We start from the raw sequence: 25,444 nt of genomic DNA, 5'->3' as shown, positions 1-25,444 counted from the left end.
TTTTTGAAATATTATAATATTGTCCAATTATTTATTTCAAAAGTAATCGTTTTAGGGATCTTTTTCATTAAGCTCGTTTTCGAATATTGAAAAATATACTAAAATATATAGAACCAACTAGAGTTCAGTAGAGATAGAAATAGTGCAGCTCGTTTTGGTAGTGAAATCGAATCGAATCAAATTTTTTAATATGTGAAACCGTGTGGTTCGATTCGGTTTCAAATTCGATTTTGATATTTTAAAAAAATCTATGTTATATTTTTTTTAATTAAAAACTGTTCGGTTCAATTTTAAATTCAATTTTGTTCTTTAAATTTAAAACGATTTGGTTTTATGTTCGATTTTACTTTTTCTTATTTATAGAGAGAGAGAGTTAAAAACAGTTCGATTCGATTTCAAATTTGATTTTTGAAATTGAAACCGAACCGAATTAATTCGATTTCAAAATTTCTTAAAACCGTACTGAACCGCATTTTTCAACTCGGTTCATTTTTTTGCAATTTGAATGGTTAACCATTGCCATTTAAAATAATTTCCTTATTTATTTAGAGAAATTATTTCATAGTCTATCAACATCTATCATTTTAAAATTTTGATATATTTTATAAATATTTTGATTCAATTTTTTCTATTTAAAAACAACTCTTTTATTTATTATATTTATGCACAATTGGTATTTAATTCTTTTTCATAACCAATTATAAAATAATTTGCTTGTCATAAAATATGAAAAGTTAAAAATAAAATAATAATAATAAAGTTAAAAATAAAATAATAATAATAAACTTTAAGAACTTTGTCGATTGTTTAAAAAATAAAAATAAATACTCTTTAAATACAATATTATAATGTAACTCTTAAATTCCAACTTTCTTCTAAAATATGAAAATATTTATTCCAAAGTAGTTTTAAGACGAACATAAAATTCAATATTGCTATTTTTTTAAAAAAATATATATTATAATGAAAATAAAGGATTAGCACTACCACATCCATATACAATTGAATCTATGTCAGATATATTTTACTATATTTACAATTTTTTAAAAATATTATTATACACTTAATTATTAATAATATTCTTATTTTAAATCTAATTTTCTTTTTTCAAATAGATATATATAATTTAAACACAATTTTAATTCATCAAATCAGAAAAAAAATGCTTTTAAAGACGAATATATTAATATGATTGTTTAGTTTAGAAATTAACACAAATGAAAATGTAATGTCGTCTACACTCTGTAATAGAGATCAAACTACTAGAGAGAGACAATAATTGGAAAGAAAAAGAAAGGAACATCAACTCAGATGAAGCTAATATCATTTGATTATAGAAGAGCATCCATTTCATCTCATTGCTAAAACTGTCAAGTGCACAGAACAAGAATTTGGGACTCAGGTGCTTGTTATGAGCAATGGCGATTTCCACAAAATTCCTAATCGCACAGAAACATTGTTTACCGAATAAAACTCCTTTTTTTTTTCTCTGGGTGTTGTGTTTGTTTTTTTGGGGGAGGGGAGTAGTAGACACAGCTCAACCTAACATGCTGAGATGCGCTAGAAACCGTACAACATCACACCGAATATTTATTCTTTGCATGTCTGTCAAATTTCTTTGCATCTTCCTGAACGAGGAAACAACACTGTATCAGAAACTTTGAAACAAAAGATCAATTTTTTTTAGCATGAAACAACCTATATAGCAGCATACATACGTGGAATATAAAGCCAATGCTGTCATTGTAATCAAGAAACTCCTTCCACTGTTTTCCAATGCTCGCCTAGCCAGAAAAATAGAACGTATGAAGCAGAGACATTAAACTGATGAATAGTTGATGCATGCAGTTCATTGCGTGTGCCAGAATGGAGTATTGTATTGATGTAAACCATATTATGCTGGAGAAAATATAGTGGGCTATATATAAATTATTGATCTGGTGGCTATTATATTACCTGCGCAGCTTCATTGGAAGCATTCTTCGTCCAAATCGATATTTTATCCTGCCCAGATCTAACATTGACAACTGCTCCACAAATTTCATCACCACAATCAAACTGTTCTCCGATCATAGCAAGAAGCTGTTGGAAGTAATTGATGGTTAAAAATAATAATAAACTAGAGTCTTGTATATCTTTGCTTATGTATTCCCATTAATATTTTAAAGAAAATAATAATAAAAAAGAAGCAGCTCGTGTGTCAAATTGAACATGCAGTTCAGGTTAGTACCGTGTACAGCCAGCCATTATCAGATTTTCCCCTTGAAAAGTTTACAGTCCATTTCCCTCCATTCGCACAAACAGGATCTTCCCATTTAGGCTCAATTTTATGTTTGAAGCAGTACAAATCTGCTCTCAACGCCAATTTGCTTGGATGATGAATATTGTTGTAAACACTTGAAGCAGGAAAAGAAAGGAACAAATTGGTCAACCAATCACAATGAAAATGAAAACAAAAAGAGAAATGTCGAGATAAATTAACAGCAAGTAAAAGACTAAGTATTGTATGGCAGTAAAAACTTTTATTCAGACGATGGAAATGTCAACACAAGACAATCATTTACAAACTTAAGTAATGAAGGTGCAGAAAAACGGGACCCTAAAACCAATCCATTAAAAAACAAAGGAGGATTTTGAGTAATTTATAAAAATAACAGTATAAGCATCGAGACGGAAACATTTCAGAAGCAAACAACGCATGCAAATGCCTATTTGATAACCATTTGATTCTTATTTACCTACTTTCTAACAATGTATGTAGAATCCATGCCTGGTATTGGGGGGAAAAATAATAATAAGAATAATAATAATAATAATAGTTTTAAAGAAACTTGTTTTTATTTTTTGAATCAAACTAGGAATTCAAATGTTACCTTAAAAGAGATTAAGACCATCATAAAGAAATTGTTAGAAAACAACCTCAATTATCGAAAACCAAAAATCAAATGGATATCAAACAAGCCTGAGGGTGTCCAAGGCAGCTAACAATGCACCTCAATTATTCTCACCAATCAACACTTGAAGCTACTATGACGGTCAAAATATTAAAACCAAGTAGGTGGCCAATGGCCACCATAGCTTAAACTCATTCCTTTCTAAGACCTTTGCCACATTCACCCTGATTGACCACAAGACCAACTCCTAGTATAGTTTATTCAAATAGAAGCCAAAAGCTCTAGAAGTTGGTGAACACCACAAAACAGAGCAAACAAGAAGGAAGGAGGCAAAGATGGTAAGCTAAACCAGTAATCGTAGCTGGAAAAACAATAAATAAAGGAATACGATTTTAAGACATCAATTAGCTGGAAAAACAAGAAATAAAAGAATACGATTTTAAGACATCAACAACAAATGATGGTCCAAACTCTTCCCAATTTAGTTACGGAAAAGAAAAACAATAGTCGAGGCATCTAATTACAGATAAATTAGCAGAAGTGGCTGTTTATATAAATTGAAAGCAATTTCCTACTACTAGTATTTTTGTAACTGCTCTCATAAAATAAGTTTGTATAACTCATTAATATCTGATTCTTATGTTTAAACATCAGGCACATAATCAATGTATTTCGTACTAAATTTGAGAATATTCACATAGATAATCTATATGGACGTCAAGGATAAAAATCTTCAACGGAGCTCCCCAAACAAAACCCTAAAATGGGGGGTTTTGAAATACATACAAAAACAAGAGCAGAAACATTGCTACACGGATTTTTCCCCCGTAGTTTCATGCATATATCAAGAATAGCAGTCCATAAACTCCATCCATTCAAGATCCGCGACAAGAAAATAAAAGTTCTTCCCAATTTTCTCCATTATCCAGTCCCCTCTCTCCAGCCCTCACATTCATAATTCCTTCTTTGTCCCAGCCTACTTCAAATTAAATACAACAAGAGTAGACCAACACAACTAAAACACAAAAAGAACATAGAAGAAATTTCAATTTCCTAATTCTACATCAAACCCTTTTCACCTGAAGTTTCCAAAATTTTCCCTATCAAAAACATAAAACGGACCAAGAAATCCAACAGCAAAAGAATCAAAAGCAAGATGAAGATTTCTAAAAAGAAAAAATAAAGTTCTACCTCCAGAACTCCTCAACAGTAGAGAAGGTATAGATCGGTCGGATAGACGCACCCCAGGTGGCTTGCTTGGACTTGGCGGATGGGTTATCGAACCAAAAGGTCCAAGACTGCTCAAGAGGGTGAGGCTGATGCACTATCGCCGCCGACAAATTGGACGAGTCCAGGTCGTCGTCGCCGACGATCTCTCCTTCCTCAAGTTCCTCATCTTCCTCACCGCCTCGTCCTCTAGGGTTTTGATTTGCAATGGAATTAGAAAGATCTTCCGTCGATGTAGCATTGATCGTCTCTTCGACTACCATTTTCCTTTCACTACTTGTGAGATTGAGCGTATCTGAAGAATCGAATCAATGGAAGGAAACCGAATAATGGCACCGCCCTCGGACTTTCTGTTAGGCGTTTGAGTCGGTCTTTCGTAGGATTTTCTTCCAACCGATTTTTGGACTTTAAACCTTTATGCCTTGGGCTTGGCCCCTACGTAGTTCCATGTACCACTAAATTCAATTCTTTTTTTCTTCTTAATTAATGCAGCATAAATTTTCTTTTCTTTTTTTTTTCTTCCAAATATATATATACTCGTGCGTGAAACAAATATATATAGTTTTGTTCATATTTACAAATTTACGTGAACCTAATGGTGATCGGAACGGATCTATTGAGGGGTTAGGTTAGGACATGTGTCTTAAATAGTGACGTTTACATATATGTACATTGTATATTTATTTTTTATTTTTACATGTTTTTTCTTAAGATTTTCATTAGCGTTGTCATTACCATTGACTAGTGACATCGAGATTTTAAATATTATTAACAAACTTATTCTTATAACAACTATTTTGTTATTTTTAAATAGGACAATCAACTAACTTTATTATAGGAGATTGGGGAGTCAAACCGCCCCGATTACTACACAATTAAGTTTACTTTGTCGACATATGTGTGTGTATATATATATATTAAATCATATGTATAAGGCTACTTAATTTCATTTCATTATTTTTATGTACTTGCCTTTCACTGTGGTGATGCCATACTAAATTATTATTTAGAACTATAGTTATAATTTCAAAGATCATAGAAATATAGTTTGTATATATTAAAGTCAGTCCTCGCATAAAGTATTTTTTCTTCCTTTTCGTTCTTTTCAAATGATAAGCTACATATGTGAGCCATTCGATACATTGTGTTAAAACTTCGATACACTCGTTACTTACTAATTGATGTATTAATAAATGTTGTATATCATTTAAAAAAGAAACGGAAACATATATTATGAAGCAAAATTAACTTCGAAATCTGAAATCCAATCCCCTTATCCTATATATTGTCAAAAAAAAAAATGCAATATCAACCATAAAACATGCATAGATATATGGACTCCAAAGTTACACTTCTGATCCAAGATTCGACATATGAGGCTGGTGTAAATTGCATAAAAGCCACAAGTATAAGTTTCAAACTAAATCAATAATGGGTATAAGGAGTTATCTCATTTAAGTGGAAGCTCAAAACGTGAGCACAGGCAAGTTTGGGAGTGATTTGAGATGATTCAAATCACTCATATTCAAAAACTCTCTAAAATAAAATTGATCTTAAATAATTGAAAAGTCATATTATATGCTTGATGAATTCAAAACTCTTTGAAATAGCGTTGTGTTGGGTGAAGTTGTATGACTCGTCGAGGTCGACAGTAGGATTATGGTGCAATATCAGGCATATTGATAGAGAATGGCAAAGAAAAAGGTCAAAAGATGAAGAAGATATGGAAATTGAAATTGATATGAAGAAATCAGATCAATTTACAAAAATATCAATGTATTACATACATCACTATGCTCAGCGGACCAGTGGCTTCATTCCCTCTGCCAAACCTGAAATATTAACCGATGCACAAAATCCCCTACACTGCCTTCTTCCAATCACTCAACAGGCTGCATCAATCTTACACCAACTATGGCTTCCATGTCTCAACCTACCACACATTGAAATACAGAGAATTTGAGCTTCAAGAAAGAGGAAATTCATCAAAGCACTTCATTGAGCATGGAGGCCAATAATGGGAATCAAGACAGCAACATTCATATCAACGACCGTGGCAGTGCATTAAAAAAAAATTGAAAGAATACAAGGGCTTACAAAAAAATCCAAGTCCTAACAGAAAGGAAGCCATACTAAAGAAAAGGACCTCAGACAAGTAAAATGAGTCCTAGCGAGTAATTTTTTTAAAAAAAAAAGGTCACAAAAGGCCACAATGAGACATAAAACCAAAAAAAAGGACCAAATAATAAGACGCTGATCTTTTCCAGCATGATAAATGTCTTGAAATTTATGTAAGACCTTTAACAACTACTTTATGTACACAATCCTACTCTACAGAGAAACCGCAATGCTCCTTCTCTTGTTAAAACAATTAGAACAGGAAATTAACCAAAGACAATTGCTTAATAATTTTTTAAATTAGCAGTGAAAACAAGAAAAAATCGAGTTAAAAAGGAAAGAGAGTCAAACTAAAGAAAAGGACTTCAGTCAAGTAAAATGAGACCTAACAAGTAATTATGAAAGAGCTTCGTCACAAAAGCTCATAGGGAGACATAGAACCTAACAAAAGACCAAACAACAAGCCGTAGATCTTCTCAAGTATCATAAATACCTTGAATCTTATGTAAGACCTTAACAACTACTTTAAGAGCAATCCTACTCTAAAGAGAAACCACAACGCTCCTTACTAATGAGAATTAACCAAAGACAATTGCTTAAAACTTTTGAAGTTAGCAGTAAAAACAGATCTTTGAATCATGACTCTGACAACAAATATAGAAAGAAACGTCCTCTTTGTAGGATTTTATTTCCCTTTTGCGGAGTAAAACAGCAAAATTATCTACAGCTTCAATGTACAATACAACAGAACAGCCTTGTCAAAGATGCTAAATTACTAATCAAAACTAAAAGCTTGAGCTTATGGATAACGGTCAATTTAATATTTTAACAGTCCTCTCATTTGTGGGATTGGAAAATTGTTGAAAGTCCATTGAGTAGAAATCAATAATAAGTAGGTAAGAAATAACATAACATATGTTCAATGAACACAACACAACCTTTTGCTCTAAACCATGATAAATCATGAAACAACCTAAAAACTTATGCGGGGTGAGTATGGTAAATTTAGTTATATTTTTACTTTAATACATAAAGCACATGGCTTAATGTTAGACAGAAAGAAAGAAAATTTCATCATTGATCTCAAATTCCTCTTTGAAATGAAGCTCACCAAACTTCATAACACAATACAGAAAACCCAACAAGGCAATACAGTGAGAACAAATGTCTTAGGACATCACATCATTTCTTTCCATAGACTTTGGAGTCTGTCTGAAGCTCTGCAAGCAAGGTGGGTAAAAATTGTCCCAATTCCCAACCAATCACAGAGTTTTCTGCTAGCAACCCCATATTACTTTTAATGATAAGCACAAACAATTCTTCATATAATCAGAAACTAGTAGGCAGATAACCCCAAATGTGCAATGCCACCGATCAAAGAAACCAAAACCAACAACAACATAAAAAATTGCTAAATTCAACATCCAATTCAGCTCCAAGCATTTCAAACATGAACAAACACGAATCATCAGATATAAAATACAAAGTACCATAAATCCACACACACAAAATGTTTTAGTGCTCCACCAAGCTACAATTGCAACCACTTTCTCTTCATCCTTGACATGTAATCAAACAGTTAAACCTCAAACAAAACAACCCCAAATGATTAGAACCAAAACCCAAAACCTAACCAACCCCCACCCCCCAACAACAACAAACAAACAAAAAAAAACGACAAATGCAGTCAATCGAAAGACAAATATTTTCTTCAAAGACATCAAATGAAACTACCTTGGGGGCATAAACCGGCGCTTAGTAAACTCCAAAAAAGTGGAAGAAACGCCATGGGCGGATCGGAGCTGAGCTTGCAAAAGACAGGAGAACATTTTGAACCCTAAAATTTGACAGAGGGAGAAAAGGGGATTTGGGGTTCAAGGAAAATGGCGATTGAATAATCAGCAGAGAGGAGCGAGAGTGGGTTTGTTTTGTTTTGTTTTTGTTTTGTTCTACCGCACGACCTCCTAGACAAAGCAACAGAGACAGACGGCAATTGGTGTTGTTTTATATATATATATATATATATAATTATGTTTTTATTTTTATCTTATCCGAGGTGGCTTAATTTGGTTTGGTTTTGAAAATAAATCCCCGCCCTTTTTTTAACAAAACGCAGCGTTTTGATATATATATGAAAGAAATCTTCCCACTCGCTATAATAAATGGCGCGTGATGAGTCGTGAAGCGGTTGGATGTGAATGGCGCGTGAATTGCACCACTCTAAAAACGCGTGCGTATAAAGCGCAAGTAAAGTTTAAACCCGCTAATGTATGTGTTATAATATAAAAGTCAGCGGCTTTCTATTTTCCCTCCCCGCTACGTTTTAATGCAACTATATGCTATACAGCATTCATTCAATAGAGATATCATGGTATTACTTTTCAATATATATTATATATATATATATTCGGGATATTAAATTAGAAAATTATTTCAAATAGTAAAATTGTTAGAAAATATTTATATAGCAACATTTTAGAGCCATCAATGATAGATTCTAAGTCTATCAACGTCTATCGTTGATAATTTTTAAATTTTACTATATTTGTAAATATTTTGATTCATTCTTTTATATTTAAAAAATAGTTCTATTAAATTTCACATTATTTTCAAAATATATATATTTTACTTTTCATTAATGTTTTTGATATTTTTATAAGTTTGGCATCGACATAAAAATTTTAAAAATGATGAAAAACAATCAACAAAATTGTGTTAATATTGATGTTAATGATAATTAACATGTTAATTTAGAACGGAGTAAAATATTATTTACTCATTCAAATTTTATTTAAATTTATATATATATATATATAAAAAGTACGAAGGTAGAAGGAACTTTTTTGGATAATTTTATCCTTATATATTTTTGTAATACTTATCTTAACCTTAAAAATGGGTATTAAATGTGTCATTAATAATACGCATTTAACCCTTCATTTTCCATTTATTAATAATACACGTTGAACTTTTCATTTCCTTTTCAAATACTAACAAAACTAGCAAAACAATTAACTTACAAAAACAGCAAAGCAATTAAGATATTATTACTCCACTCTATCAAAAAAAAACATGTAATCATCGGTGGAACCACGTAGGAGCCAGGGAGGTACATGTCCCCTCCTCTCTCTCGACTTGTCGTTTTTTGAGTGTTTAATATAAAGTTAAGTAATATCTACAAATATATGCATGTAAAATCAATATTATCGTCAAAATTTGAAGATGATATAGTGATAAGGGGGCACACACAGATTGTGTATATTGTGGATTCAATTCCTCCCCAAGCACTTTTTGAAATTTAATTTATTTTAAAATTGAATCTTTGTGTAGTGTGTAGCATTGTTGCCAAATGCCAATTGTCGTAGTTTTCATAACATACTTTTTTAATCTCTAACTTTCTAGAATCGGTGTATTTAGTTTTTGAGTTTTCAAATTGTACATTTTTAGTCCCAAAATTTTTAAGAATGGATTTAAAAGATCCCTAAAATATTTTTTATTTTCACTTTAAACAATTGTATGAATTTTTGAATAACAAAAATATGTTTAAAAAATAATTTTAGAGAGAAGAGCTAATCTTAAAAAAATAAAATAATAACCAAAAATTAATGCAGGACTTTTTAAACGTAGTTTTAAAAACTCACAGACTAGAAAAGTATATTTTGAAAATTTAGGGACCAAATAAATTTATTTTAAAAAACTCGGGAACTAAAAAGATATGTTTTGAAAATTGATAGACCAAATGCACGTATTAGAACTAAAAAGGTAATTTTTTCAAAAACAATTTAAGTTTAGAGTGTACAGTAGGTGTTGCGCTGTCTAAATAAATAATTTAAGTATTCTTAAAAAAAATAGGTTTTCTAAAAAAACAACCTTTTAACCTAAAATTTCTAGCCGTCATCCCAACAAAGATTTTAAAGAAGAAAAACTCATAAGCAATTTCTTTCAATCATAGATATTTTCTTAACATAAATTTCCACTTTCAAATCTCAGCTATTGAAAACGAATCATTCACTTTTTTTTTTTACGTAATTTTCAAATTTTTATTACTTAATATATATTTATTTTAATTAATTTCAAAATTAAAGGTACAAAATAATTTTTATTTGGGATATACATATCATACATAAACTTCAAATTCTTCTCGATCTTTTTAATTTTCATAATCGATGTAATAAAACATAATATTTTTATTATTAATACTTTTATAGAGTTAACTCTATATCAATATGGAGTGGAGAAAATTTAAAAGAAAAATAATAATAGAGACCACAAAGTCATCATCTTAAAAAAGGAAACATATCTCTAACTTTGATAGATTCTATGTACAAATCAATTTAAGAGAACTACCAGTGGATTCTCGTTTAAGAATTTAAATTTATGGATATAATGATAATATTCAAGATCAAATTTTTGGAACATATATACAACAAAGTCTTTGTTAGCCTCACAATCATATTTTTTTCATTGATGAAATTTAGATCAATTTCAAAACATGAAAATTCGTACAGAACAATGGTAATTTTTATTAAATTAGTTAATCCATAGAGCTATATTTTTTTTAACATTTCTTTATAATTTTTTATTACATAGCGTCTTCTTATACAAGATTTCTAGATCCGCCGCTAAAAATTTAATTAAAAGACGTCACTAGTTTCTTCTCTCGTCCTATTCTCCTCAATCCTTTGAACTCCATCCTCATCTTATATTTACTCCCTATAATTAATATCAATTATTTGCTTTTGTGGAAATGCGTTTTTAATTTCTTTTAGTTTTTTAATTTCGTAGATAAGTACACTTCAAATTCTAAGTTTTCTAACATATGAGATAAGAGAAATTTTTATAAATAAAAAAAATATATTTACAATTTATAGTAAAAAATTAAAAATTAAAAAATATATATACTTTGTACTTTGAAACTTTTTACTATAAAATATAAATATTTTTAAATATACTTTATCTTTAAAAAGGGCCATGTGATAACTATAAATTGAGTTTTGTGAAGGAAAGTTTCTATCAAAAAGAAAAATCGATTGTTATCAATTATGAAACTATTTCAACCTTTTATATAATAATGACAACAATTTAAAACATTTTTTTGAACTTATTCTAACATTCCTTCATGATAACTTCAATGTTTTAACATTAATATTTATAAATCTAGCTAAAACTATTTTTTTTATCGGTGTGAAATAGTTAGTTTTTAAGTTAAATATTGAATAATAATGAAATATCCATGATTTAATTAGTTTTATTTAAATTGGAATATAAAGAGCTATGAATATTAAAAAGTATGTTTATTTTGTTTGTATAAAGTTATTTTTAATCGAGAAAATTTCAATGTTTTTAAAAGTTAAAGATGTGTTTTTAACCTTTTAATAAAGTGAATAATTGAAATAACTATTTCGATGCCCTCTCTTTTAATATTGTTATTAATAATTAAAAAAAAAAACACAAAACAAAACAAAAAAAAACAAACTCTTACAATAAACTGAGCTATCAATATGAAATTAATTTACAACAAATAAATACACTAAATTAATAACAATATGGTTTTCACAATTGTAAAGGATTAGAAATTGTAGAATAAAAATATATTTTTGTACGGTTTTAATTATTATCTATTATATAATATCAAAATTATCATTTACTTAACGGTTTAAAATTGGTTTTGAAAATTTGTTAACATCTCTAGTTTTTTTCATTAAAAATATAGTTAGTATGGTAAACTAGTATACTTTGTTTTTGTTTTTGTAAAGGCTGCAAAGTAGTATTGGTTTAAAAATAGTGATAGGTTAGTTTAAATTTTAAGAACTATTTATTGGTTTCTTAAACAATAATTGGGTGAAAAATTATTTCATGGGAGATAAAAGTACATGTTTGGAAGTGATTTTAAAATTGTTAAAATCACTTTTATGTTTGGTTTGAAATAACTTCAAAACTCGCCTTTAAACATACAAAATAAATTTAATGTTTCATAAGTTTATTTTGAACATGAGACAATTGATTTTATTGTTATTAAATAATTATCAAACATGTCTGAAAATAGTTTAACAAATCAAGTAGAATAAATCAATCTCATTTATAAAATGGAAACAAAATAGGAACGTTGCATGAAAACACGTATTAAAGACTAGCTTTTCTAGACGTATCAATCGACATTGACATATTATTGATATTTTGATCTACGTTTCATAAAACTAAAATCTTGACGTTTCTGTTGATATCGATATTTTAAACCTTACATAGTCCATTTTTTATGGTTAAACTATATACTTAAAAGTACTCCTTTATATATATATATATGTTTAAATGTTATGATTAAAAGAATTGGAGTAATTTTTAGATGACTTGATAAAAAATTTGAATCAACACACAATTTTAAGTTACCATCAAAATATTTCATAATAGGGGTTACACATATTTTTTTCCTTTATAACCTAATTCGGTTTTTTTAAGTCTCATTGTCTGATTTGTTTTGATTTAGGCCACGTTTACGGAAGGTGTATCACAATAAATAAAAGGTAATTTGGAAAGTGGAACCTTTTTTTTTTTTACGTTTGTTAGTGTTTACTAGCATACCACATTCGTTTTGACAGATGGTCTACAGTTGAAAATTTATAATCAAGTAATGTAATTTGAATAACGAGCGTGAGGTGATCAATTGAATTATGTCTGAAAATTATGTCATGTTGTTGTCATTACCATTATTGTTAACTATTCCAGAGGAAAAAAAATATGAATTTTGACATATTTACTGTTATTGTTACTATTACCATTACGGTTTAACTCTCAGAGGTAAAGGTAACCATAACGGTAACAGTAAATTTGACAAAATTCTTAATCTTAGATAAATGCAATCAAAAGCAATCTAATTACATTTGCGATCGAGGTCCATTATGATTGATTTGTCAATAGAATTTGATTACACCAATTTTTGTTAAGAATTGGTAAACATGGCCTTAGTTTATATAATTACATTTTTAAGTACTAGTAACAAATAGCTTATAAAAGCTAGTCCTAATTCATATAAAATTTAGATAGTTTAGGCCCCATTTGGTAACCATTTTTTTTTTTGTTTTCAATTTTTTTTCTTCGTTATTTACTTGTCACCAATGGTTTAAAAAACCAGAGTTACATTTTGGGAACTAAAAAAAAAATAGCTTTCAAAAAATTGTGTTTGTTTTTTAAATTTGGCTAAGAATTCAACCATTGTACTTTAGAAAGATGCAATCATTGTAAGAAAGGTAAATGAAATAGACTTAATTTTCAAAAACAAAAATAAAAAACCAAATGATTATCAAACGGGGCCTTAGTTATCCTCCGGATTAATTTATTTTGAAAAATTAACTTATCAAAGCTAGTCCTAGTCCTACTTTTACCAGTGTGTTTCATTATTTTGATACCTATACTTAAAATATTGGACAAATATCATTTTATACCCATGAACTTTAGGAGTTGTTTCATTAAACACTAGACTAATAATTGTATCAATTTAAATCCTGAACTTTTTGGGTTGTATTAATTTGAGTTCTAAACTAATAATTATATCAATTTAAACCAAGATTTTTCACAAATATATCAATTTAAATCTTGAGCTTTCATAAGTGTATATATTTACATCATCCATTATGTTTTATTTGGATAAACATCGGGTGAGACTTATAATTATATCAATTAAATCTCTATATTTACAAAAGCGAATTAATTTAGACTCTCAGTTAAGATCTATTTGAAAATTGTCCATTTAAATTATAATAATCATTTTGTTAAATTTACATTTGTAGAAATCTACACATGTATAGGAATTTATGCCTCGACGATTCTCAAACATAATCCTAATAAAGGTACTAAATCGATCCAATTATAACAATTTATAAGTTTATTGAAAAAAAAATAAATATTTTGGATGATATTTTAAAACTAAAACTAAATCTAGAGGAAAGTATAAATTGATACACTTGTGAAAGTTTAGGGTTTAAATCGACATACGTATGAAAGTTCAGGGTTTAAATTTACATGATTATTAGTTTGGAGTTTAAATTGATACATCATCAAAAATTTAAGTTTGAAATGATGCAACCCCAAATTCAAACGTATAAATTGATATTGTCCTAAAATATATTCATCAATCTAAGTATTTTTTTTTAAAAAAAAAAGTCAATAAAAATTTTATAATTTTAACCATTTAATTTAAACACAATAAATAAAAAAATCAATTACCATCTAAAAAATCAATGGTTTGATCTCCATTTTATATAAGTAGTAAACTCGTAAAAAAAAATAAGTTTAGTGGAGTAAACATGACACCCTCCAGTATATGAATTTGAACTAAAACATTAGTTTGAAAATAATGTTGTATTAATTAATTTACGAACATATTTTATGTTAAAACATTTTACAATACCAAATCATTTATAATATATTATATTCTACATATTTTAATTTAACAAAATTGAATTGAATTTATAATATGAAATATTATATTTATTAAAATTATAAAATTTTCTTAATATAAATCTACGTTTTAAATTTTCAAAGTCAGAATATAGTACAATAAAAACATAAAATATAGACATCGTTTAGTTTTTGGTTTTTTGTTTTTGAAATTAAAAGTCTGTAGACACTGCTTTATCATCCAATTTTTTTCTTTTTGTTATCTACATTTTATTAAGGTTAAAGAAATCAGGCCAAATTTTGAGAACAAAAATTTAGCTTTTAAAAAGTAGTTTTTGGAATTTGAAATTTAGCTAAAAATTCAACTATTATAGTTTTGAAATATTCAAATCATTGTAAGAAATGGGGAGGAAATAGACTTAATTTTCAAAAACCAAAATAAAAAAGAAATTGTTACCAAACAAGACCATTTTCAATAGTTGCATTAATTGAACAATAAAATTTGAAAATAGTTTTTTAAAAAAAAGTTATTTTCAAGTAAAGAAAAATGAACTAACTTATTTATAAATATAGGACAATGTCACTATCTATCGTCCACTAATAAATATCTATTACGGTCTATCGCGTTATGCCACTAATAGACAGTGATATTTTGCATATATGAAAGTATTTTCAACAATTTTACTATTTAAAACAATTACCCTTTAAAAAAAACATACATTATATACACGTGTGAATAAAATCAATAAATATAAATACATAAAACATAATTCAAATTGACTACCGAACACACTTATTTTGAGACTTTTCTTTTATTAATTATAAATTTGGTACCTATAATTTTAGAGAAAGTTAGAATTTAATCACTCTAATTTTAAAAATTAGAATGTAGTCTATATGATTTGATAAAACATCATAAATAGTTCTCCTTAATTAAGACCTTACAAATAATCTCTATGGTAAAAACTATATACCTATATATGAATGATTTATTAAACATAAATGTTAGATTCTATTTATAAATTATAGGGACTAAATTCATTTTTTTAAAATTGTAGGGACAATTATTTATTTATTAATTATTATTATTATTATTATTATTTTGTTTAAGTAAAAATGTTTTGATGCAAAGGATGGCAATGATGAATGGATGGAAAGGTGTGGTGTTGGATGGTAACAGAACAAAGACAAAGCTTCAAAAGAAGGACTGTACTTAATAACAGACAATATTAAAGAGACAAAAACATTGCTTTCTTCGACACTCGGACCACTACCGGCGACCTCATCGCCCGGATGTCTCTCCTGAGGTGACACTATTCTTATTCAATGTGCTTTGGGTGAAAAGGTCATTTTCACACCCTTTTATCCTACCCAATCCCCATCGATCCCGAACCTGAACCCAACATATTTCTTTATGTTGGGTTCGATTTCAAATATAGCGTCTACAACAACTTTGATTAAATTACAAGTTTAAGCTTTCAACCAAACATCATTTACCTTCGCATGAATATTCAAATATGGTCACTTAATCTAAGGTAATTGGAGATTTTTAAAAGTGGCATAAAGTGGAAGTTTGAGAGACGAAAGTGTGCTAAGGTTTTTTGAAGACAAAGGTGGAGTATGTTGCAAAGAGTGAGTATCATGAGAGGAGTGATAACCAGAAAACTAGGTGAAGAGAGAGTTAGCGGGTACGAGAGCGAGAGCAAGATAGTTAACAAGAGCAAAACCAAGATGTTAAGGGACAGAAAGTAAGATATTCACAAAAAATGAGAACAGAAGCAATATGATTGGTAAGAGAAGAATAACGAAAAGACCAGGTGAAGAGAAAAAGTTTGAGTGAGCACAAGATCGACAAGATAGTTAGCGAGAATTTGAGTGGATGCTAGAGTGAGAACGAGAAGAAAATGGAGCACTTCTCTTGCCTTTTAGTTGCAAGAAGTCAAGAAATAAGTCATATCGTGCAACCCAACATTGACAAAATAACGCAGTGTTATGAAGATGTAATTGAATAAAGACAACAAAATGTCATCTTCGGTGATAATCCTCCAACTTTTCGATTTTTTTACCAATATTTTTATAAAACCACTCTATTTAAGCACTTAATCCTAATTTTGCACATTAAATTTCAAATTTAAAGGTTGAAAACATAAAATTTGAATTTTGCTTCCAATATTTCTCCTATTCGGATGATAGAATTCAGAAACCAATTATAAAAAACGAATATGTATTTAATATGGGCTTGCCTTTCCAACTCTCTCGTTATCATCTATGAGCAAATTGAACAATAAAGATCTTGAAGAGAAATATATCGCAAAAAGGTTGAGTTTTCTTGGACCTCGGTCTCTCATCAATGTTGTATCTTGTGGAAAGGCAAAAATTTGTTCTTCCTTTTGACGCTCGGAACATTCGATCTTGTGTTCATTGATCACCCATTTGAAAAGGAAAATTTTCATTCAGACATTTATAAGATGGGTTTGAAATACATTTTCAAGTGTTTAATTTAAAAAGTAAGTTGTTTTTTTTTAAAAAAATAGAATGTTTGGCAAACCCCACAAAATAACTTTTGAAATGTATTCTAAACAGTTTTGATCGAAAGTGTTTAAATAAAAATGATTTTTTTTATTAAATTAATCCTAATGGGCCCTTATTGTCTACTTACTTGGAGCACAACTCTAATAACTTCGTAGATAGAACAAGATAACCAATATTTTCTTGCATTTACTTCTATCGCTAAGTTAGTTTAAATTGACTTCATAGACTATGATACAGTATTAGATAATATAAGATTCTATCTCAAACCAATTGACGATGAAAGAAGTAATTCGTGTTTCTAATAAATATAGTGGAATTCCTCGACTTTTTCAATGTGAAATCCTCAATAGAGTTTCAACATATCTTTTTTTATATCTCAACCCTATCTAATATGAACCACATAGGAGTTGAAAATTAGGAACCCTTCGGTTATTTAATCTCCTAATAACAAATTCTAAAACCCCCAAAATTGATTCAACATAATTCTCCGTGAAGAGTTAAAGAAGGTTACCTTGTGATCGAAGACCATGAGGTAAGGAGAACTACTTCCCTACTCAAGGTATGAACACTTCACAAGTAAAGTGACCAACCTTACCTAAAAGTTTAAACATGCAACCCTTGATAAAAAAAAATTGTAAAGAAAGATGATGAATCTTTGTCATCAACACGGGAGAATATCATTCCCAAAACTCGAAATGTTTTGATTGTATAATCTAATCATCAGGTTTTAGATAGTCTCACAAAACCCAAATGTGTGTCACATCATTGATCTTAATACAATGACAAAAAAAAAAAAAAAAAAAAAAAAAAAAAAAAAAAAAAAAAAAAAACTTGTGTAATTAGTTTTATAAAGGATAAAATTGGAAATAATTAAACTATATTTAAATTATTAAAGAAAACATAAATAATAACTTTGAAGCCTAGGCGGTTCATATCACTATCTTTATCATTCTAATTTTTATCATGACTGTAAATAATTCGTTTTCATCAACCCTTTAAACACTCATGATTTGACCTCCACAATTCATGTTCAAGATATACATAACAAAACAATATAAATGTTAAATATAACTCAGTTATTGGACTCCACATAATAATAGACATATTACACAGCAAGTTAAAATAGATCACATTGATTGTTTTTGTTAATATGAATAGCTAAGGTTGCATATTCCTGCAATGGTATCATATCTCTTTCAAAAAAGGAGACAAAAAGAATGACTATACAAGAACACATCTAAACAACGATGTTGAGAAAAGAATACATAAAATTTAATTGACATTAGAAACCAATAAATGTGAACAGTTGGATCAAGTTGCTTACCACCCTGAATGAAGCCTACTGTGGAACATGCACTCAGATGAGAATTAAAATGCTTCAGGAACGGAGTTCATTGTCGGAATCCTCTGGCGTTTCTCCACATATGATGATGGAAACCAACCAGCTTTACCTTTACATTCTCCTTCTGACCACCCTGTAGGGCTCACCTGCATATATAATAGATTCCACGGGTTTTACTTTCCCAGATTCCTTTGGGAGCGTAAATTTAAAAGCTGGAGGACATGGAATAGGTTAACTGTTCAAGACTACTTTTCATCTCCAAAATCATAAGGAGCAAAAAACTTAATCACAAGTCTGTATTTTAGGATGGAAAACAATAATAATAATAATAATAAATCATCTAATGCAAGTAGATTAACACAGAAAAACAAAGATTGGATAGCCATTTCTTTCTTGTTGGAGAAAGATTTGTCTTGATTATCACGTCTCAACCAAAGGCGATATCAGAATAATACCATTTTGCTTTAACATTTCAACAAATGTTTAAGATAGAGTTCGCATAACAAATGTGTTGTCCTAACTTGACAGCCTAACAGAACATATGCCATCATTAAATTGCATGGACTAAGGTGTTCTAGCATAACAAATTGTATTTAACTTCTTTTTTATGTAATATTTTTTCTCAAAATAACATCTTTGGCTGTGTCTTATTTCCATTAAGAATACTAATAACTCAACACCGCCAATCCATGACAAAGAACCAAATTTGGAAAACCATCTAAATGAGCGAGAAGTGAGAGCATCAACACTATTTCAACAAACATATTATCCACTCTTATAATCAAAGAGAAGCTACACTGAGGGACCAAACTTTTACTATATGATAATTTTGAGGAGTTTTTAAATTTATGATCTGGTCTATCCAGTACACCATCAATCCATGATGCTCTTAGACCATAACAATTACCGAATGTCCATATTGCTCAAAATTGGAAACATCACAACCATTGACAAATTAATAAATAAAGAACACCCTAGCAACCTTTAGTTCTGCACATTACACATTGAATAAGAGAAAGCATAATAAAAGTCGAGCATATTTAAGATCCAAACTAATAATTTGATTAACTGGTATTAGCTCATAGAAACTGGTGACCAACAAGAAGATGAAGTTACGTGACAATTTTCTGTCACTGGATCATTTGAATAGACAAGATAGAGGACAAAAACTGATAATGGAGAACTAACACTATAGAACTAAGTACTAACGCCAGGTTTCTGAAGAAAAAAAAAGCAATTATGTCCTCTGCTTCATAAATCTTTCTACTCACAGGTTATGATATTTCTACAAACTTGAAAACAAACAAATTGAGAAAATTGTCCCAAGGAAATAAGTACCTTTCGTACAACGACATAGTCACCAACAGACAAGCTCAGTTCTTTCTCAGACTCAGCATTAAAAGAATGCACCGCCTGCAGAAATTACAAAAGATTTATAAATCGTGAGCAATTAAGAAAACTGCATATCTAAGGGCCATTCTAGGGAAAAAGAAAATTGAGGTTATATTAGGGAAAGTGAGAGCTGAAGGTTTAGCAAAGTCCGACTCAAGCGAACCAATTATTAGAAAGTTTTGATTAACCAGAACAAAAGGACAGAGATTGTTGATATTGCAAAATGTTAGTTATATCTCCATCAGGCTTATCACCTAATAGGTCACTGCAGAACACATGTCAACTCTTGTTTGAGAAAATGGGACCAATGTCACTCCTTCCATAATGACTTTTGTTTCCCCACAAACATTGACTTTTGACTTCTTATTTCTAATTTTCTCCATCAAAATCAAAGGAGTAGTCACGCCATAGTAAGACAGCTAAAAGAACTAGCCAAATGATTTGACTGTGACTTGCAAATCATATGATCCCAGATATAATAATTGGGTAGTCAGCACAAGTTTAAAGCACTCAAATCTCCCTACTTCAATCATCCTCTTTGTGGCTGTAAACCAGTAACTTGGAAAGGCATCGTGGAGCAATTCAAGAACCAAGTTCACATTAAAGGAACTATACAATGAAGAAAGTGGTGCTAAAATAGGTAAAGTATTGACGCAGCACCGGCCCTAGAAACAAACTGTGTTTCTCCTTCACATGGTAGAAGATAGAAAGAGTAGTTGAAAAATAAAATAAAAAGTGGATGGTTCAAACAGTCGCACTAATGGTTCGTGAGGAGCATACTTCAGCCAGAAAGAATGATGATTTCGTTGAGTGGTTTTCTGATGAGATCAAAGGGGGCGCTGATTCTTTTCGTTGTTTCTCTGTGACCATCTGAACAAAATAACAAAACAACACATAAGTTAATTAGGGTGGTAGATGTTGCAAAAGTTACAAGAGAAACTAACCTCTGTTTCAACCTCCCCAAGGATAGCAGCTACTCTAAGATGATACGTCTTTTCCCCTTCAACCTTCAAAAACAATAGCATCATATTCATAGTTGATATCAAACTCATCGCAGTACTCCAATCATAAAATTAACATATATCAACTAATTACTGTATGCTTTGCATTATATTTTGTCCAATTAAAATCAGATCCAAACCCACCATTGCAACTAGCCTCTGCAAAGTAAGTCTCTGTTGCTGAGCGTCAACAGCAGCTAACGCAGCTGAAGCTTCTTTCCCAAGAACTGCCATGTTTGCTTTAAGTTCCTGCATTTTTGCTTCTGAAGCATGTAGCTTTGCAACATTTTCAGGGTTAGAAAATTCCCTCACGCGTGCTCGTCTTCTGGAAATTTCTGCTGCCTGAATAATAATTGAGAAGACAACATAATTTACAAACTTATATATTTTCAAATACAAGAAACAGTCAAACGTGAAAGTCCATAGAAGGAAAAAGAATAATAAAAGTGAGTCTGCTTCTGCATATTACTGATGAATAAGATGAAAATTTTTAGTACCAGTGATTCTGCTTCCTGTCTCATACGGCTATAACGTTGAGCAAGATGTCGAGCATCTTCTAGAGGTGGACCAGTAATCATAGCTCTCAAGGGATCTAAAATCTGAAAAGTCAACCAGTTCCATGTTAAATTAATTGTTAATTAAATATAAAAACATAAACAAAAGAGAAGGAGGGGGGAATAAGCCAGTCCCAACCATGACAGTTTCATTTTGGATGTTATTTACATCAATTTAAATATTAAAAATATTAAAATAATAATGACAACCACAAATTTTACAGAATTGTAGCTTCTCATTCAGCTAATAAACTGATATTGGATATATGGTGAGATGGTCCAAAAGATTTGAAAGGGCTGACATAAAAGTATGCCTGAGTTATTATGGATGCTTCTGAGCAACATCAGAGCGATCCCGTTTCCATATACTTGAGAGATTTAAATTTATTAAGTGGGAGAGACAAATAGAAGATATATTACGATTGCTGAAATTATATTACCATCCTTAACTTGTCAACGTAGGTAGGGGGAAAAAAAATCAAGAACACATTTAACAAAATTGGCAGATGTTAAGTTTCTGTGCAACGATGCAACTTCAAACACAATAGGTTAAACAGCATTCGCACCAACCTGTGAAGATAAAAGCTTGATCAAGTCCTCCTGTTCCTTCTCCACATGCTTACGAGCATCGCCATATATGGATGAAGCCTTTGCCAATATATTTTCATTGATATTATTAGCTCCATAGTTGCAACAATCCTCAGATAACTTGTTACCTGACAAACACGGGGATTAAATATTTAGAAAAACATGAAAGCAATTTTGATAAAGTTGAGTTAATAGAATTTTCCAACATAAGGGTGATACATCAAATCTTGTATTTTACAATCACGTGATGTGATCAAAACATAATGTCATTGCAGAACTTTTACCTGTCTCAATATGCCTATAACCTATGGCTATAAATGCTTCTCCAGCTTTAACAATATCTTTTTGGAAATCCTAAAGAAAGAAAGAAAATCCCCAAATTAGGTGGCAGTCCTTTTATTCTAGATAATTGATATTAGAAATATCACATCCAAAAAGCTGAGACGAAATTTCCACACAACAAGACAATGCCCTAAACTTTGTAACTTATCATAAAACTTCTCTTATGAAAAAATGGTTTCAATTAAACTCACTAGAAATATTAGAAAAACATCGAAGTGTCATGTGACACATTTGAGATCATCTAACAATAAATAACTTGAAGTAGATTTTTCTTTCTTTCTTTCTTTTTTTTTTTTTTTTTTTTTGGGGGGGGGCGGGGCGGGGCCTTTAAAACTACCAAAGATGAATTATGGAAAAAACAACCCTGCCTATCTATAAGATGAGAAATACTAAATTTTGGAAGGAAGAGTAAATTCACACCAAGAGAAAGCTGTGAAAAGAACCAGCTCAAGAAAAGACCCGAAAGTAGAATTTTTTTTGTTTGATACACCGTTCTAACCACTATGGGTTGGCCTAAGGTCAATAGAGTCATGTAAATAATAAAGGACTAGAGGGAATGAGTTTAAACCACAATGGCAACCAACCTAAGATTCTAACTTGAGCGTCGGTGGACTTGGCTCAACACCACACTGGTGTTCATAGTTGTATATTTTTGCAGGATTTTGGGGCCACTCCTCCTCGAGAAGACAAATTTACCATTGGTGTGATTTTTGGTATCAACACTCACCCTAATCCAAAAAATTGGAGGGGAACAAGGATGAAGGTCATCCTGACCCTATCAACCATCATTCCTGTCAATCTAATTGCGTTGTTTTATGCATTATGTGGCATATTATAATGGTTCAGACTGTAAGTCAACATGAAGCAAACTAATTAATCAAATTACTTCGATTAAAAGTATACTACACTAAACCGGCATACACCCCAGATAGAGATGCTCCCAGGGGTTTCAGACAGATGACCTCTCACGTGCAAGGTTCATTTCCAATCCTCGTAATTTCCTCTCAACTCAACAAGCCATCCATGCCCAAGATACGTAGCTTGCATCAAAATAAGTATCTTTTATACATATCAAATCATAGCAAAGATACTCGGGTGCCTATCAACTTTATAACAAACCCTCCAGTTGTCTAAGGGTTACATGAAGCCATTGTTCTCCACAGATACCAGATCTCTACTTCACTTTGTCTTCACATTAAAAACTGGCCAAGCATCATCTTATTAATTAACATCATTAAAAGGGGAATTTGCAAAAGATTAATACCATATTCACGGAAGCACGACCAACAATTGACAATAAATAAACCATATCAATTATTTTATAACAGAGAGGCATCAAAATTCAATGTGAACACTAATAAATCATTATTAAGAAAGAGCGTGTGACACGTTACCCTTCCTGCACGAGTTGATCGGTAAAATTTCTCTAGTTGCTGATGTCTCTGCATCTCAACCTCATCTATCACCATCACATCCGAACTCTCATAGCCGGACCCACCAAATTGCTTTATTACAGCCTGAAGTACAAAAAGTAGATTTTAAAAAAAGAAAAAAAGAAAAAGAAAAAAAAATGTCTTTTAGACTTCATATTCTCTGCTATTCTTTCCACAAGGCAATTACGAAACATGAGATGATGATTAAGTCCCATAAAAGCAAATGTCCTTTTACCCAGCTAAATTAAAGATGTAAGAACCTTATAAGGAAGGAATCAACATTCTTTCAAGTTCTTTTGAGTTTTGACCACTGTAACCAAATAAATAAACTTCAAAACATTTGTTAATTTGGTTCTTGCCTCGTGATAGTCATATCTTCCTAACATGGAAAACATTTAAACCATTGTTCAATATGCTTACTTTCAGAACAAAAAACAGGGTTCAAACCATAGTGCATTGGCTGCATGCGTACATCAAAAAAGTAAACATGTCAATAATTTGCATCTAACTAAGCCAACCAAATAATGGGACGAAAACAGAACAGAAGTTTCATACTTGGAATCAGCATGTTTCCCTCTAAGTTCCAATATGGAAAAATAACTCCACCAAAATTATCAAATGGAACTGCCAATTACCATACAGGAAAGATGAAAGATCGAAAAGGGAAAATAAAAATACAGCATCTTCAACAGTTACTGAGAAAAACGGACAATTAAATCAATGAAGTTAAAGTTTAGAACGGGATGCTAACTATCCTGAAAAGAAACAGTACCACTATGATAACTCATTGACTTTTACTTTCCTCCCCTTTACCAAGGAAAATGAGAAGATCAATCACACTAACCTTTCTTCCCCCAACGAAAAATTGAACCATAAACCAGCTTTGGATCTTAACCAATGAGATCAGAAACTGAAATACAAGGTAATTTTCAAGTCACCTGCTGTTGCTTTGCAACTTGAACCTTGAGCTTGCTGGCTTGCTTTCTGAGCGCATCCATGGCAAAATTCCCCGGCGCCTCACCCTCTTGGAATCAGAAACGATTAAATCCAACGGGAAAAAGGCTTACAGCGGTGGAAACTATGAGTTCAACACTCGGTGGTTCGTCGCTCGTCAAAGATCTGCGAGCCTCCCCACCAGCTAGCTCTGGACCTTTGCTCTTGCTCGTTGAAGCTTCTTCCTGCTGAGCCTTTATCTGCTGGCTCCAATTGTATGATAACACCGCGTCCTTTCTCCGTCGCCGTCTGATTTTTATGCACATTAAATAATCGGACGGGTAAGAGTAAAATAATGATTTGGGTGGAAATGTCTATTTAGCCCATAGGGATGGGATCCACGGGTTCTGCCTAAATGATTAGACGGGAAATGGAAGAGGGAGCAGAGAGAATTTTCTCAGTTGCCTAAATTATATATATCTAATTTTTGTTATATTTATTTTCATATAAAGTTGTATATATACATAACTCGTTGTTCACGGTGAGTTGAAATATAAAAGAACTATATATAAAAACCATTTTTTATAATAATGTATACATGTAGTTAATTAATTATATATAATTTTTTATTAATTATATATAATTTTTTATCTCATACATATGTATGTGTGTGTCTTATTAAGTAGATATTATG

At 30.6% G+C, this 25,444-nt stretch overlaps 2 protein-coding genes and 1 long non-coding RNA gene across 5 annotated transcripts; all 3 read right to left on the bottom strand.

Annotated features, from left to right (window-relative positions):
* Positions 1 to 1,296: 1,296 nt before the first annotated feature.
* Positions 1,297 to 4,523, bottom strand: LOC120082402 (eukaryotic translation initiation factor 4E-1). The gene is made up of 5 exons (XM_039037564.1): positions 4,086 to 4,523; positions 2,231 to 2,396; positions 1,957 to 2,082; positions 1,719 to 1,784; positions 1,297 to 1,628 (listed from the first exon to the last, which is right to left on the bottom strand). Exons 1-5 carry the CDS (start codon positions 4,382 to 4,384, stop codon positions 1,578 to 1,580), a joined length of 708 nt encoding a protein of 235 aa, XP_038893492.1. The 5' UTR covers positions 4,385 to 4,523; the 3' UTR covers positions 1,297 to 1,577.
* Positions 4,524 to 5,832: 1,309 nt separating this feature from the next.
* LOC120083471 lies at positions 5,833 to 8,228 on the bottom strand. The gene is made up of 2 exons (XR_005483430.1): positions 7,974 to 8,228; positions 5,833 to 6,054 (listed from the first exon to the last, which is right to left on the bottom strand). It is a non-coding gene; the product is annotated as an uncharacterized LOC120083471 (long non-coding RNA).
* Positions 8,229 to 18,226: 9,998 nt separating this feature from the next.
* LOC120083378 (SH3 domain-containing protein 3) lies at positions 18,227 to 25,052 on the bottom strand. 3 transcript variants are annotated; one of them, XM_039039120.1, is made up of 11 exons: positions 24,756 to 25,052; positions 24,373 to 24,441; positions 23,779 to 23,901; positions 22,327 to 22,396; positions 22,025 to 22,170; positions 21,398 to 21,499; positions 21,045 to 21,242; positions 20,844 to 20,906; positions 20,680 to 20,769; positions 19,846 to 19,920; positions 18,227 to 18,653 (listed from the first exon to the last, which is right to left on the bottom strand). In XM_039039120.1, the coding sequence occupies exons 3-11, from the start codon at positions 23,851 to 23,853 to the stop codon at positions 18,534 to 18,536; spliced, it is 939 nt and encodes a 312-aa protein (XP_038895048.1). In that variant the 5' UTR covers positions 23,854 to 23,901; positions 24,373 to 24,441; positions 24,756 to 25,052; the 3' UTR covers positions 18,227 to 18,533. The 3 variants fall into 3 exon arrangements, with proteins under 3 accessions (XP_038895048.1, XP_038895046.1, XP_038895047.1); XM_039039118.1 differs by lacking the exon at positions 24,373 to 24,441 and having other exon boundaries at positions 24,756 to 25,051; XM_039039119.1 differs by lacking the exon at positions 24,373 to 24,441 and having other exon boundaries at positions 24,662 to 24,771.
* Positions 25,053 to 25,444: the final 392 nt, after the last annotated feature.

This window comes from Benincasa hispida, chromosome 8 (genome assembly GCF_009727055.1).
Source record: "Benincasa hispida cultivar B227 chromosome 8, ASM972705v1, whole genome shotgun sequence".
NCBI lineage: Eukaryota > Viridiplantae > Streptophyta > Magnoliopsida > Cucurbitales > Cucurbitaceae > Benincasa > Benincasa hispida.
The sequence above is the reverse complement of the archived record's forward strand: the minus strand, read 5'-3'. Positions and strand labels throughout refer to the sequence as shown.